The sequence below is a fragment of the Ambystoma mexicanum genome, chromosome 9 (assembly GCF_040938575.1).
Source record: "Ambystoma mexicanum isolate Mex_15411 chromosome 9, UKY_AmexF1_1, whole genome shotgun sequence".
Taxonomy (NCBI): domain Eukaryota; kingdom Metazoa; phylum Chordata; class Amphibia; order Caudata; family Ambystomatidae; genus Ambystoma; species Ambystoma mexicanum.
Window position 1 is genome coordinate 1,458,061,602 of NC_090931.1, and position 13,966 is coordinate 1,458,075,567.

General features: G+C 43.7%; 1 protein-coding gene across 1 annotated transcript in view; it reads left to right on the forward strand.

Moving 5' to 3' along the window:
• The window catches only part of LOC138487500 (uncharacterized), a 664,822-nt gene that overhangs the window by 581,138 nt on the left and 69,718 nt on the right, over positions 1 to 13,966 (forward strand). Inside the window, exon 15 of the mRNA XM_069614007.1 lies at positions 8,011 to 8,116. Within this exon, the coding sequence (XP_069470108.1) occupies positions 8,011 to 8,116 (106 nt within the window). The remainder of the gene's footprint in view (positions 1 to 8,010; positions 8,117 to 13,966) is intronic.

Here is a 13,966-nt window from a genome sequence, read left to right on the forward strand (position 1 = left end):
AGAAAAGAGAGTCTATAGAGCGCTGTAACCCCAACAGTGTTCTGTCCAAAAGGACCGTATCGCCAGCAAAGGATCAGCTCAAGAGAACACCACCCAGGTTAGGTGGAAAATCACTGCACTTCGAAAGGCTATCACCCATGTCGGCCACGTAAAGGTTGAGCTCTTTGTTGGTGGACACTGGGGCCCAGATGGATCCCTCCTGGGTGAGGCTGACTGTTACCTGAGTGTTAGTATAAAGTGTCTTTATATAGTATAATAAGTGGGGATTTATTCCCCAGTGCTCGAGTTTGTCCCACAGTGAGGTCTTGATACACTGTTGGACACCGCAGAATAATCCACGAAACACAAGGCCAGCCCTCTGTCAGTTCCTTCTAATACATCAGCGGACAAGAGTTGTTACGCCCACGTGGCGTGTAAAGTAGTGCATTATTTCCTGCCTCCAATCTGTTGTAGCTTAAGTAGTTTCTTTGTTTCTGCCATTACCAAGCAGCTGTAGGAGTATGGTTGCAAATATCTTGCTGCTCGTATCTATCATGGCGAGCAGCCAAAAGTTGGTAGGGTCAGTATAACAACCCTTTTTGTGTACAGGTATAAAGATGCACCGTCTTGCCCCAATAGATTGGATTACGCTTCAGGATGGCATTGGACAGTCCGTCAGGGCCTGGAGCTCTGGATGCCTTCAGTCTAATTATTATATTTGTTACGTCTATAGTAACAATCTGAATGTCACTCAGGCTAACCACCGGTTTGGACGACGCAATCTCATTGTTAGCACAAGTAGAATTATAGTATAACAATTTAATGTGTATCATCCAAGTCTGCTCGGAGATACTGCTAAGCTCACTAGGCACTTGAACTGACAGATGGCAGCAATACAGATGCCAGACCTTGCTTGCGTCATGCGTCTTAATCAAAGTGTATACCATCTTCCAGTTAGCATTATATAAGCTTGACTTGTGTAATCTTAGTTAGTGCTTATATTGTCTGTAATGCTCCTGTTTTTAATTTCTTTACAGCTGGAGCCTTTTTGTTGCGTGTTCAAGACTCTTCTCCTTGAAGTGTGAGGCCATAAAATAGCTAACAAGGCTGACTTGTCTCTCTTTGCCTTATTAAGTAATTCAACTGGTGTGTAAGGACTGGCCAATGCTAGCAAATTGATTTTTTGTTCTATGTTGGCTTCAGTCCACACCTTTTGATTGCCTTGGGAATTGCAGGTGGCCAATGTTGAGGAACTCACTACTTTAGGCATCTGTAAGAACGCATAGTCACTAAGAGAGATCTGATTTATCTCGTACCTCACAACCAAATTACATAGGCTTTGCGTAACAACGATGCTGTCTAGACAGGACGTGCTGTCTCCACTGTGCCTAGTAGTGACATTTAGCAGTGTGTCGCGATCAGAAGGCAACATAGGCTCAAGTTCAAAGCCTAGCAGCATCTGTCCTTTTGCGGCCCTTGTTAAGAAGCGCCAAGTTGTACTCATTAGTCATATCTACTTCAAATTCTAATAACAGATCATCTTTTCTGCCAATACAATGTGCTTTGAGGTCGCCAGCTAAAATGTTACTTCCTCCCAGTGTAGGTAACAGCCAACCATACAAGGCTCCTGATAGCTTGCAAAACAGGGCAGTAGTAAGGTTACCATGAGGCAGGTCATAAAGATGTAAAACAAGAGTTGCTGTAGCAACAGAAGAATAATTGTTGACAACAACGCCCAAACCATGTTAGGAGACAGATGTTGCACAGAAATAGCAGGCATCGATATGGGCTTTGAGACCAATGCACAAGCCCCCCTAAGGACGCCCTTTACTCATTTTGGTTGCCTTTTTCAAAATGATTAAAGGACCCCCAGATGGACCTCCACCTGAAAGAAGCAACTGAGGGGTCATTCAGCTATAGCCCACTGCCTTATCTAAACTGAATCATTGGAACCAGATGATCATCTCTAGATAGTGGCCAGCATCCCACATGTGTCTTATGTGATGACAATGTCCATCTTACATGACCATACAGACGAGCTTGGTTGAAAGGGAGTAATGTATTTTTTAAGGTCTTGAAAATGAAAGAAAAAAAATGCAAACCTTTGTTGATGGTCTTGTGACTCATAATGTAGAGCTCATTACGTTCATTACCACTATTTTATTCAACAAGCTTGGAAAAGAGTTCAGTAATCCAGTGTCACAAGGCAACCACAATTAAGTGTTCTGTGTATGGCAATATCCCACAGCAATTGGTTAAGATATAGAATCGATACTCTTTGGGACTGGACCATTCTTTCTACATAAACCTTAAAAAAAAAAAAGTTTGAAAAAATCTTATTCAAGTCTGCCTTCACAGAACACTGACAGAGCACCCTACTAATCCACGTAGATTGCCTCACTGTTTCTCTTGCTAAGACTCACAGATCCTGCTCTAAGTCTAGGCAGGTTAGACTTATCAAAAGGATCCAACTACTATTTAGTAGTGTTGCTTTTATTTTCAGTGTATGTTCATAAAATGTCAAATTGTTTGATTGCACCTGTCTGATTCCACTTAGCCCCGGGCACTATGAAACCACATTGTTGAAAGTTTGCACATCATAAAACACAAATTCAAAATAAAATAAATATGATGGCACTATTCGAGGCAAAAATGTATTCAATAAATCCTGATGGTTCACAAGATATTGTGTAAACAATGATTTGAACGAGCGATGCACCGCCTATGTAAAAAGAATCTGTTCTTTGTTTAGGTTCCCACTTCCTGCATTTCATGGCTGTGGGCTACAGATGGCACACCGGTTATGCTCAGTGAGGCATGTCATCTCTTTGCCCGGGGGTGGTGGGGGGGGTCGGGAGGAGGGAGAGGGAGAGGGAGAGGGAGAGGGAGAGGGAGAGGGAGGGAGAGGGAGGGAGGGAGGGAGGGAGAGGGAGAGAGAGAGGGAGGGGGAGGGAGAGAGAGAGAGGGAGGGGGAGGGAGGGGGAGGAAGGGAGGGAGAGGGAGGGAGAGAGAGAGAGAGACGGTTGTGGCGATAAGGGGAACGGAGTGAGTAGTAGGAGATTTTCCCATAAAAAGAAAAAAATGTGCACAAACAGGAATCTAACTAAGGGCTACAGGATAAGTGTGGTGGTTGAAACCGCATAGAATCTTCCTTTGAGTCTACGAAAGACCTGATTTTATCCTTTTTAATGTGAATCTTCAGTTGACTGATTCTGGCTCTTTCTTGTCATCTGTTGCGAGATCTGGGTCAAGTGCTTCTTCATTTGTTCTTTCTCTGAGTCTATGGTCCGTGTTACAATAATTGGAGTGGACAGGGTGGCTTTCATATCTGCACTGTACATGAACCACTGTAAATCATGCAGAGTAGTTGGGTGGCCATGGATTTCTATTTCAGCTACAAAAGAAGGTGGCACACCCTGGAATTCCTCTTATTCCAGAGTTTGTTTCCTCTCGCCATGCATGCGCATGCCATCCATTCCATGTTTTTCCTTCTGTATCATGGGGCTTATTTTTTTTAAATTTCAGATGGAAAGGAAGCTAAAAGTCCAAGAAATCCATTCAAAAACAGGACTGTATGGCATTTTTTCACTAATGGCCACTGGTAACTTCAGAGCTCTGCTTCTCTTGACCCCAATCAAGGGTCACAATGCAGGGATTAGATGAACGGAGGACCTTTGTTTTCCAGCCACAATGTTTCCTAAAACTCTCCTCTGGTTGCCATGGTTATATGTTGTGTAACACCAGTTGTCCTTGAGGTGTTTGGTAGTCCTAGCCGGATTCCTCATGCTCTCAATGCTTCTGTCAGTTTTCTTTGGTTGTATTGTGTAGCCTACACCACATAATGTATGTACACATCTTCCATGTGGATCACCCTTTGACTTGTGAACAATCCTCTGGTTCTGTGTTTTTTTTCTTTTTTAGTAAGACTTGATCGACTAGTTTTCCCCAGTGCTCGGTTTAACTCGCATGTGCTGGTGTGTGTGGGTGCAATCACGGCCAGAGTTTGTTTCGCTCCTAGACCATGTTGCCTTCATGGGATTCAAGTCAATTATAGGTGGTTAACAGCAGGGGTGTAGCAAGATCACCAGATCCACTCTATCCCCGTTAAAGGCGATACCTCAATGGAGGCTTCATAAATCCTGGTCCTTGATAGATTGTTGGCATTAGTCCAAATGACTTGGCTCTAATAGTGGTGTCAGATAAGAGTACATCTCAAGCCAGAGGTTGCAAAGAGGCTGGAACACATCTACTCTGCGGGTGGGAGCAGAGACTGTAGGAAAAAGCATGTGCCTGCAGTTTAGCCCTCCACAGTGATTTCAAGAGTTCAATCGATATTACCCAAATGCAGTTAAAAATTGTAGTCCGGAATTTAAAACTGGAAAAAAAAAGTTTTTAAAATTCCAAGAAAGACTGAGACTTTCTCAAGCATGGCAGGGGGGAACTAGAGCGATCAATCTACCGTTGTGTTCTGTATAGGACTATCTGATGCCTCTCTAGGTTTGCAAGTGGTCCAGTAAAAAACTGGGACAGCATTTTATACTCTGAACTTTCAACTATAAAAGTGTTTCAATTTACAAACTGGGCATTTCAGACATAAAGCTGGCCACTGGAGATTTCATCATGGTCGCCAATTATGTCATATGCGAGATCATCACAGATGTCATTTTCATTGTTGCCTGAATGTACCTGGAAGATCATGAGTAGGGCACAGCGGGGGATTTGAGGGTACATAGCTCACCTTTCATTGGTGTATTTAGGATCATTTGTGATTTTAAGTAGGAACCTTTAGTATCCCTTTAGATTCTTATAAATGTATTGATGGTTACTATGCGCTTTTAGAACAGAATCTTAAAGTCCATTACATTTCATTTGTAATTTAACAATATTCTTGCTTCTGTAGTCCAGAGCTTGCTATTTGCAGGTGGTTCGCTATAATACACTGCAACAGGGTTGTCCAACTTCAGGCCTCGAGCACCGGACTCCTGGGGCGAGTATTCAGGATATCCCTCATTAACATGTATGAGATAAATTTGAATACGATTCTAAATGTATGCAAACTTTTTCTCATGAATATTAATGAGGGATATCCTGACAACCTGTCAGGATTCCAGCCCTCAAAGCCTGGAGTTGGACAACCCTGCACTGGAATGTCCAACTATTATTAAAAAGGGACTAGAGTATAACCATCTGGTTCCACAAAAATGCTATATCTGCCTGAAGAAGGTCTCACAATTATTAGAAGGGACAGAAACATGGTGACATTCTAAATACATGGAATATGTCACATGTTGCAAATGACAACTGAGTCTGGTCTACCATGACCTTAATTTTAGTATATTTGTATTATGTTGGTCATTATAGGCTGGTGCATTGTATCTAAAGCTTTTATCGGTTTTTATGTATGATTTTGAGTATTTATATTACACTTCTTGCAGTAGGCACTTTCTTTCTTCAAATACTTGAAATATATTGTTTCCATTAATATGCACTTTTTCCCATATTTGTTTTGATATTTCATGTTTTTGTTCTCTATCATTTTATGCATTTTTTGACAAACCACACTGTTCATTTTATTTCAATGTATATGATAAAAAGAATAACTGTTGCATTACAGTAACCAGTGATCATATGGAAAGTCAACCAATCATATTGAATTATATTTTTTTTCACGTCAATTATATATGAAACATAAATGACAATACTAATTGGGGTTTATTAGGTCAACTCTGACAATTGTATTGAATTACAAAATAGTGAAACCCATATAACAATTCGAAAAAAAACGAATTGGAGATTTGATCGAATTTCAGTTGAATAAAAATTTCCAAACAGCCGCAAATTTAGATCAAATCTACCATTTGGTGCCATTATAGTGCTCAAGGGCAGCAGGGGCTGCGGGGGTGTCCCTTGCACCCTTGTTCACTATGATGTCATCAGAGGTTGAGGGGGTGCCCCCTGCACTTGTTCGAATAAAGTTAAGGAAAAAAAAGAAAAGAGGACCCTGCAGCGCCTTTTCCCATCCACGTAAGTGAAGGGAACCAGCGTTGCAGAGGGATGCAGGAGACGGCGGCACACACAGAGGTGTGACGCCAAGAGGTAAGTAAGGGGGTCGAGGGAAGCGGGTTGCCGGAAATGTCAGAGGGAGAGAAAACCAAAAGTAATTTTCAGCAAAATAAATTTCATTTTTTCCTCCATCAGACATTTCACATTCGATCAATTCATGGACATCCCCAAAAAGTTAGTTAGATGGAGGTTACCCGGGGAAGTGACTCTCTTGAAGAAAATCTATGAAGACCTGTGTTTGGATGTAAAGCATGTGGTTTTTTAAAGTCTTCTGTTGGCTTCACATCAGCCTTGAATGCAAGTGTGTAGTAAATCCCTCACGAGGGTCTGAAGTTTCACATTCAGCAACATGTGCTTTGCTCGCCTTCTTTACAGTTGGTGTTTCTGCAGCAAGTTTGATGGCTGCATGGCACTAGCAGCCCATGGTAGTGTAACCCTAGTTACCCTAAAGTATTAGTGCTACTGTATAATTTCCAATTTGGTCCAGTGTGGGATCAAGTTCCCGGACACTCAACATTTACCTGACAGTCTTTGAAAGTGAGCAATGCTTTCCACTATTCGGGTCAGACACAAGGGGCAGTGGCAAGCATGTTAACTTGGCGGATCAATGTAAATCAAACTTTGTGCTGTGTCCTTCAAAGTCATGCCATCTAATCGTAATGTGCAGTTTGATTTCTGAAAACCACACATAGGCACATTGGCATCTGGGGCAAAAGCATTGCCGTTACATTTTTTTTTAAATAATTTGAGTAGTCTTTTATACTTCACCAAATTCAACTGTTGTAGTCTTCCAGCACTAAGGCTTGTCTACGGGTTGGTAGATTGTGCCACCACTGGAGTTATCCAGATGGGAGGCTGAGGAGTAGGGAAGGGTGAAATAGGAGATCAAAGTGGAAGCAACTAGACACAAGCTACATATGAATGCATGATTAGGTATTGAGTAGGGAAGACGGAGTGGAGGGTGGTGCTTGTTTAACCGTGAATGCGTGTAGTCAATAGTGATGGGTCGAGTGGAGTTGTAAGTAGGAGTAAGCCAACACCAGGGCAAAAAAGGTTAGCCTGGACTATAGCTGAGTGGCAGAATTTTGGTACACAAATAGCAGGTATCATTTGGTGTATGTGTGTGGTGAGCGATTGGAGATGTGCCCAATCATGGAGGCTTGAATATGAGAATCAATATCCATTCCAAACACAACTCCAGTAGGGTCATCCTGGGACTGCCAAGGATTGGTTTGTCAATCAGAACAGTGTCCAGATAATGCCCTCCATGTCACAAGATCCACATATTTGTTGAAAGACCTCTGAGAGAAGGTCACCTGCTCTGACATATTTGCCATGATTCTCTAGAAGCAGTTGGGTTTAAATGGTGCCACCAGCAGAACATCCAGATACTTTTGCAAGCTCTTTATTGTCGGCGAGAAAAAGCATGATTGGTGGAGTGCTCAATAAAGACTGATTACCCAATCACAGAGAACCCTGACATCCTCACAGCGGCCATGTGGGATGCAGGGTTTTTGCTATGTGGGGTCTGGTGGCGGTGCGAGGAATGAGTGTGCTCTTAGAGACATGACACTTCCATGTTTGCTCTGGGTTGTGGTGAGACATGAAGGGGGTCTCCCAGTAAAATGGCTGAATTCTGTTGATTATAGGGAAAGTGGTTGAAGTCTGTAAGTCTGTTCTAGGCTACAGGTATGGTGGTTCCATGTCATTTCAACGACAGTGGTATTTTCGAAGTAATGACTGTAGTGGACACAACGGGAGACGGTATGAAAACCTCTGATAAAATAGGATGGGGGCTGGGCTCTCTGTGGGGCTGGTCAGTGGATTTCATAAGGTGGAGTGAATGAGTAAAAGGACATGTGCTGCATTGCTGTTGATTTGTCTACATTGATTTATTGGGTGGGAGGGGGGAAAATGGCGTAAATGAATTCATGGAAGTCTTTCCTGTTCTGTTGATTTGATCGGCAGATATCATCAACGAGGAAGACAGCAAAGCAGAGATGTGTCAAGTCGTGAAGAAGCTTCCTCTAGCAAACCGAGACACCATGGCCTATATCATTCTGCACCTGCACAGGTATGATGACACCGCTTGGACCCCTCTCGCTGGATGCCAGTAACCCTACTTTTCCACTGCTGCTTTACTATGAGAATCCTGTTTCTAATATGAGGACTCATTCTTTGAAGCAATTGCTCATTCTTACTTCCCTGATGCAATTACTCTTTCTCCGACATGATGACCGCTTGTATGATGCAAGGACTTTCTTTAACACTATTTCTCTGATGGCTCCTTCTCTGATATAATGTGTGCAACATATCCTCCTGACGCGACGCCATTCTCTTCTGATGCAGCAGCTCCTTTCACATTACACTGTTCAGCAGGGATGCCCCGAGCAATGGGAATATTTATTTAGTGACATCCTCACGGCCCTCACTCTTCAGTGTTGCACAAGTTACCATGAGTAGGACGGCTATGCCCTGCCCTGTTTCTAAAGTCTGCTGTGGCTAAAGACCAAGGTGCTACCTCACTGATGACGCCCAATGTGAACCAACCATACCTGGAGTTTCTTTCTACCAAGCAGTTTGTGCTGGGCTGTCTCTTTTTTGGGCTGTCTCTTTTTTGGGTGGGACTAGGCCTGATCTGCACATGGTATGGCAGGCTAAATAACAACGGCCTAGAATGTTGCCTGGAGCAATGGCACTGGTTTACATTCATTCAAAACCTTTCAGCCATACTTCTTCTGAGTTGCATTCCTTCCTTCTCTATCCACTTCATTTTTCCATCTGTGGCTTTTTACCAAAGTGTGACTGGTGGAGTTACTGACCTGGCCTTGATCCTGCTTGTGTATTCTGCTCGTCCTTTCTCCTTGTTCATCCCACTTCTTGCCACTCGCCACTAATATTGTTTTATGTGGTGTGCAAGAATACATCTACAAGAGCTCACAGGAACAGACCAAGAGCCTCAGCACATAGTTCATTTTTTCATAGGCTCCCTGGGAGATGATTGATTTAACCATGCAAAAGGGATTGAGCTAGTATTTCTAAAAAAAAAAAACCTTTTAAATGATTGTGTCCAATTTTGGCATCAAATAGTAAAAATAATCTCAGAGAACCGATAAAAGGATATATTTTACAACTATTTGATTTAATGGTTTATTCCCTTGAATTAAAAGTACAGAACAGACACTTGTAGGGATTTTCATTGGGAAATGCCAGTTCTTGGATTAGATGTCCTAGAAGCAAAACCATCTCCATAGAAGTAACCTTTCAGGTTTAATGCCCTCCTCAGTGCGGGGGGTGGGAGGATAAAGGCTGAAAACGTTCACGGTGGAGCTTGCTTCAAGTCCACTATGTTCAAACCCCAACCCCTCCGTTGTCATCTACTGCTTCATGGAAAAGTGTAGAGACCAAACAGAAACACCCCTGTTATTTCTTGATTTACGAGAAAGTCATCTCTGTGGTCCAGGACAACCCTTTTTAGCCAGTGAGTTTTCAGGGCACGTTTGAATTTAGCTCTCAGTTCTTCATGAAGCTTGTTCTAGATTTTCGGGGGGTTGACCTGCCTCAGTGATGAGGTTTCTTAAACCTAGAACTCGTGGGGTGGTTTCCTTCAGTGGATCTAAGATCCAGGAAGGGGGTGGTAGGGTGTAAGAAGGGATGTAAAGTTTATGGGGGCCCGATGTTATGATTTTGAGGGCACTACCCCAGGAATCACCAGTTGTGAGAACCAAAGTCTGACGGTTCTAGGCTACAGATAGACCTGTGAAAAGAAGTGAATGGCAAGGGGTTGGTCAGTGCATTTCAGAAGTGCGTTTGCTGAATTTTAATCATATGTGCAAATGTTTGATAGTCTAGTCTTGAAAAATCTTCATATAAGGGATGATTTCAAAGAGCGTGTGGATTTGGAAATTGACTTTACAAGACACTTTATCTGTGGTGTGAAGGTCCTCTCCATTTTGAAACGGAAGCTGAGGTTTTTGATGGTGTTAGGCACTCTAGGGTGGGGCCTAGCAAAGGGGGTCAATTGATGGGAAGGGAAAAAGGTTGAGGAGAATCAAATTCAATGGCTTCTGTTTTGCTCCTAACATGCACAGATTGTTGGTTGCATTCCAGTATTCAACTCTTAAGAGACATTTGGTGATGATTTGAGAGGACACATTAACATTTCGGTAGATTACAGGCAATAATGGAATCATCGGCGTAGAGTTGAAAAAAGGGCAAGAATTGGTTAAGGGGCGAAGCTAATGATATCATAAATCTAATAAAAAATCAAGCAGTCTTTAAGGTCAACCCCCGAGGTACCCAAATTTAAGGAAATGTACCGACTTTGAAAAGTGAAATTTGTTTCCAATTCCCATGCCTCAATGAAGTCTTTTGACGAAGATGAAATCTCCACTGTATGAAAGGTCCAGGAGGAGGATGAAAAAGGCAGACTTCTTATCAATGGGTTTCAAAATATCTTCCCATGTAAAAATGTGACCAGTTTCTAGATTCCTCGATTGTGTGAACCCATAAGGGTTATCCTGGAGCACTCATTTTACTTTGCTGTATGGGTTCAATTGAAAGGTGATGTTTTCCAGGAAGGGAATGTTGGAGATAAAATGGTAATTGTCCCAACTAAGACACTCCAGGACTGTTTCATTTTACAGGGGTTTGAGGACCACTTCATTAAAGGGGTTGAGAATTGTTATTGTTGCAATTGTGCCATTACAGTTGTCTTAATTCCCTTATGCTTTCATGTCCTGACCAATTCAGCTATACCATTCAGAGGAATCGAAGGAGCAGGGTAGTAGATCAGACCCTGTTGGATAACTCCTGCAGAAGGCTTTAGTGTGACCTTTCAGCCAATAGAATACAATGCAGTAGATCGACGTTTTGTTGTAAATGCAGAGAAAAAAAGGCTGAGATTTATCAGAATATATAAGAGCAACCCCACCTCAAATTGGTTTTTCTGTTGTGCGGCTAGATGTTGTTGTGCAGTTGCAGTAATGTGTTGGAGGGTTGCATAATTTTCTGAAAACCATCTTTCAGATATACCCAAGAAGATTTAGCATTCTTCTATGATATTACAGATGTGGCAAGATGACCTTGCATTTAGCATCGCAACAATACATTTACAGTATATACATTACAATATACATTTGCAGTTGTTCCCACTTGATGTAATGAGGTTGCGGCTTCTGCGAGGGATGTGATGGTGATGGATGTTATCACAGGCCTCGGGTAATTTTATATTCGGAGGGACGCGATGGCAAGTGGTATTAGTACCTAAGTGGACTGACCCAGCACAGGTATATGGTGGTTTGTGAGGACAGGAAGTTGTTGGGATTCTGAAGAGTGAAGGGGGGTGATGGGGTTTTGTTCATAGACACCAGACTGTTTAGGAGTGGAGCATTAGTCCAATGGAGAAGATTATGAATAGTCCACAGGGTGGTTGTGAGATTGTTGGAGGCGTATTGGCCAAGATTTTGAGGCTGGTAGTAATGCCCTGAGGGGTAGAAAGGTTTGTAGAAAGTACTGAGAAGGGGGCATTTTCCACTCGGAACATGATCGATGTTGATAGTGAATGTTTTGTCTGTTAAACTCAGAATAATAGATTCCCATCTAGCCCCCCTCACCTTTTTGAGGCTGTACACTCATGAGTTTCAAAGTAGGAGTTCAGACCAATAAATACTCTGTTTGCTTGGGAAATGGTTAAAGAAGTGGATGTCGGTCAACTACTCTAAATTATCCGGCCAATTGCTCTCGGTGCAAACAGTGTTAGGATATTCACAAAGTGTATATTTTTTTTACTTCTTGCTGCTATTTTTTGGTGTGATGGAATACTGATGCAAAGTTGTTATAAAAGGAAGCGGGTGCACTGAGCACTTTGCAAGACACAAAGAGGTAATGAGAGTAGGCGGTAGCTACTTTTATTATACTCTTATCAAGTTATTGTGTAGGAAGCGTCACGGATGAGAGTTAAGAGAACTGGAAGCACTCCCTCTGAAGGGCCTAAATTGGGCTCAGTTGTGAAGCATCAGATCCATAGAGTCAACTGGCTGGTGTTTATCACAGTCTTGAATTTTCCTTACTGTAATAAGACTGAGGTTCTTGAGTGGTGTGTGGGGCACGGCTATTCTCTTTTTCCTCTCTGTTAGAGCTTCATAATCTTACAGATGATCATTCCTTTAGAGGTGTCCTGCTATGCACTTTCTTCCAAATGTATCAACCAGTTCTTCCTCAGGGTACACGAGTAAAACATTTAACATTGAATTGTAAGGCTATGGTGTGATAACCCTCCATGGATCATTCCACTTCACACGATTCTCCTGGTTCTCCCACGTGTGATGAGGGCGCATCCTATAATGTGACCTGGTGGGGCTTGGTGCACGGATGTTTGATTCATTGAAAGGATCATGCCCCTAAGATTGCCTGCCGTCCCTGATGATCAAAAGTCTTGCTTGATGGTCTTAAAACTCAATGGGCCTCATTACGAGGTATGCCGGTAAGGCAAAAATGATGCTGGTATGGTAATACTGGCATCGTTTACCGTTCCGTTGCATTCCGACCCGCAAACCTGGTATTAGCGCCACACTAAACAACGGTGCCGCTAATAGCGGCATAGGCGCGTACACGTGCCCCTTCAGGGAGTAAATACCGGCATGCCGGTAATGGGGGGGTAATTCCAACCCACACATACATGCAAATACCGGCATCGCAAAGCCGGTAATCATGGGCTGCAGGATGCCGGCAAAACAGGCATCGCAGACCACCCGCAAACAGCAAGCAAGATACAAGGCAGCTGCCACAGGTGCACACAATCCCCACAGGTGGAGTCAAAGGAGGCTGTGCCAGTATAAACTGAGCACACACCACAACCCCCCCACAGGTGTAGGCAATGTTGCCCAGAACAAAAGGAGCACAACTAAACACCACACCCCTTCCTACACCAAAATGCTACCACTAGCATTTGCACTCATGGCGCAGGAGGACATGGCTATACTGATACAACTACAGCAACAACTGCAACAACAACAACTACAGCAGCAAGAACAGGCAGCACAGAGGAGACACAGGAGGAGAAGGAGGGTGAGACAGGCCCAGCCATTACCACTAGCGCAGCCACCAGAGCCTCGTAGGCAGCCAGCAATCCCTCGCACCAGACCCAGCCCATTCAACCTAACCCCTGAGCAGATCCACACCCTGTAGGGTTGGACCGTGACACCATCACCACCATAGTGGACATGATACAGAACGACATTGCTAGCTACATACAAATACGTACTGCCATCCCCCCACTACTAAAGGTGGTGTCTGTGCTACACTTCCTGGCCACAGGCACATACCAACACACAGTGGGCCAACTGCATGGCATTTCACAACCACTATTCTCACGCATGCTGAACCAAATGCTGGATGCCCTCCTGAAGCACGCAAGCACCCATATATCCCTACCACGGACTGGCCAGGAGATAGCCGAAACCAAAGTAGGCTTCCATGCACTGGCAGGCATGCCCAATTGTGTCGGTGCCATCGACTGAGCCCATGTGGAATTGGTAGTCCCCCATGCCATAGAGGCGGTGTACCGCAATCGCAAGCAATACCACTCCATCAATGTGCAAATGGTATGTGACTCCAGCAAGACCATCACCCATTGCTGCGCCCGATATCCCGGATCCACCCATGATGCCATGCTACTGCGCAACTGCACGCTACCCCGTCACATGGAGCGACATGCTGTACCACGTGCCTGGCTGCTTGGTGAGTTGCACAACAGGGCCATGACCATGCTGTGGGGTACTGATGTGTGCAGATGCAGAACGGGGGGGCTACTGCACTAGGGTGAGAAAGGGGGAGGAGGGGAATTCACCTGGGTGGCAATAGCCAGTGAGTGGAGAATGCATGCAGAGCTAAACACTCCTCACCTGAACCAGAAAAACGGAAC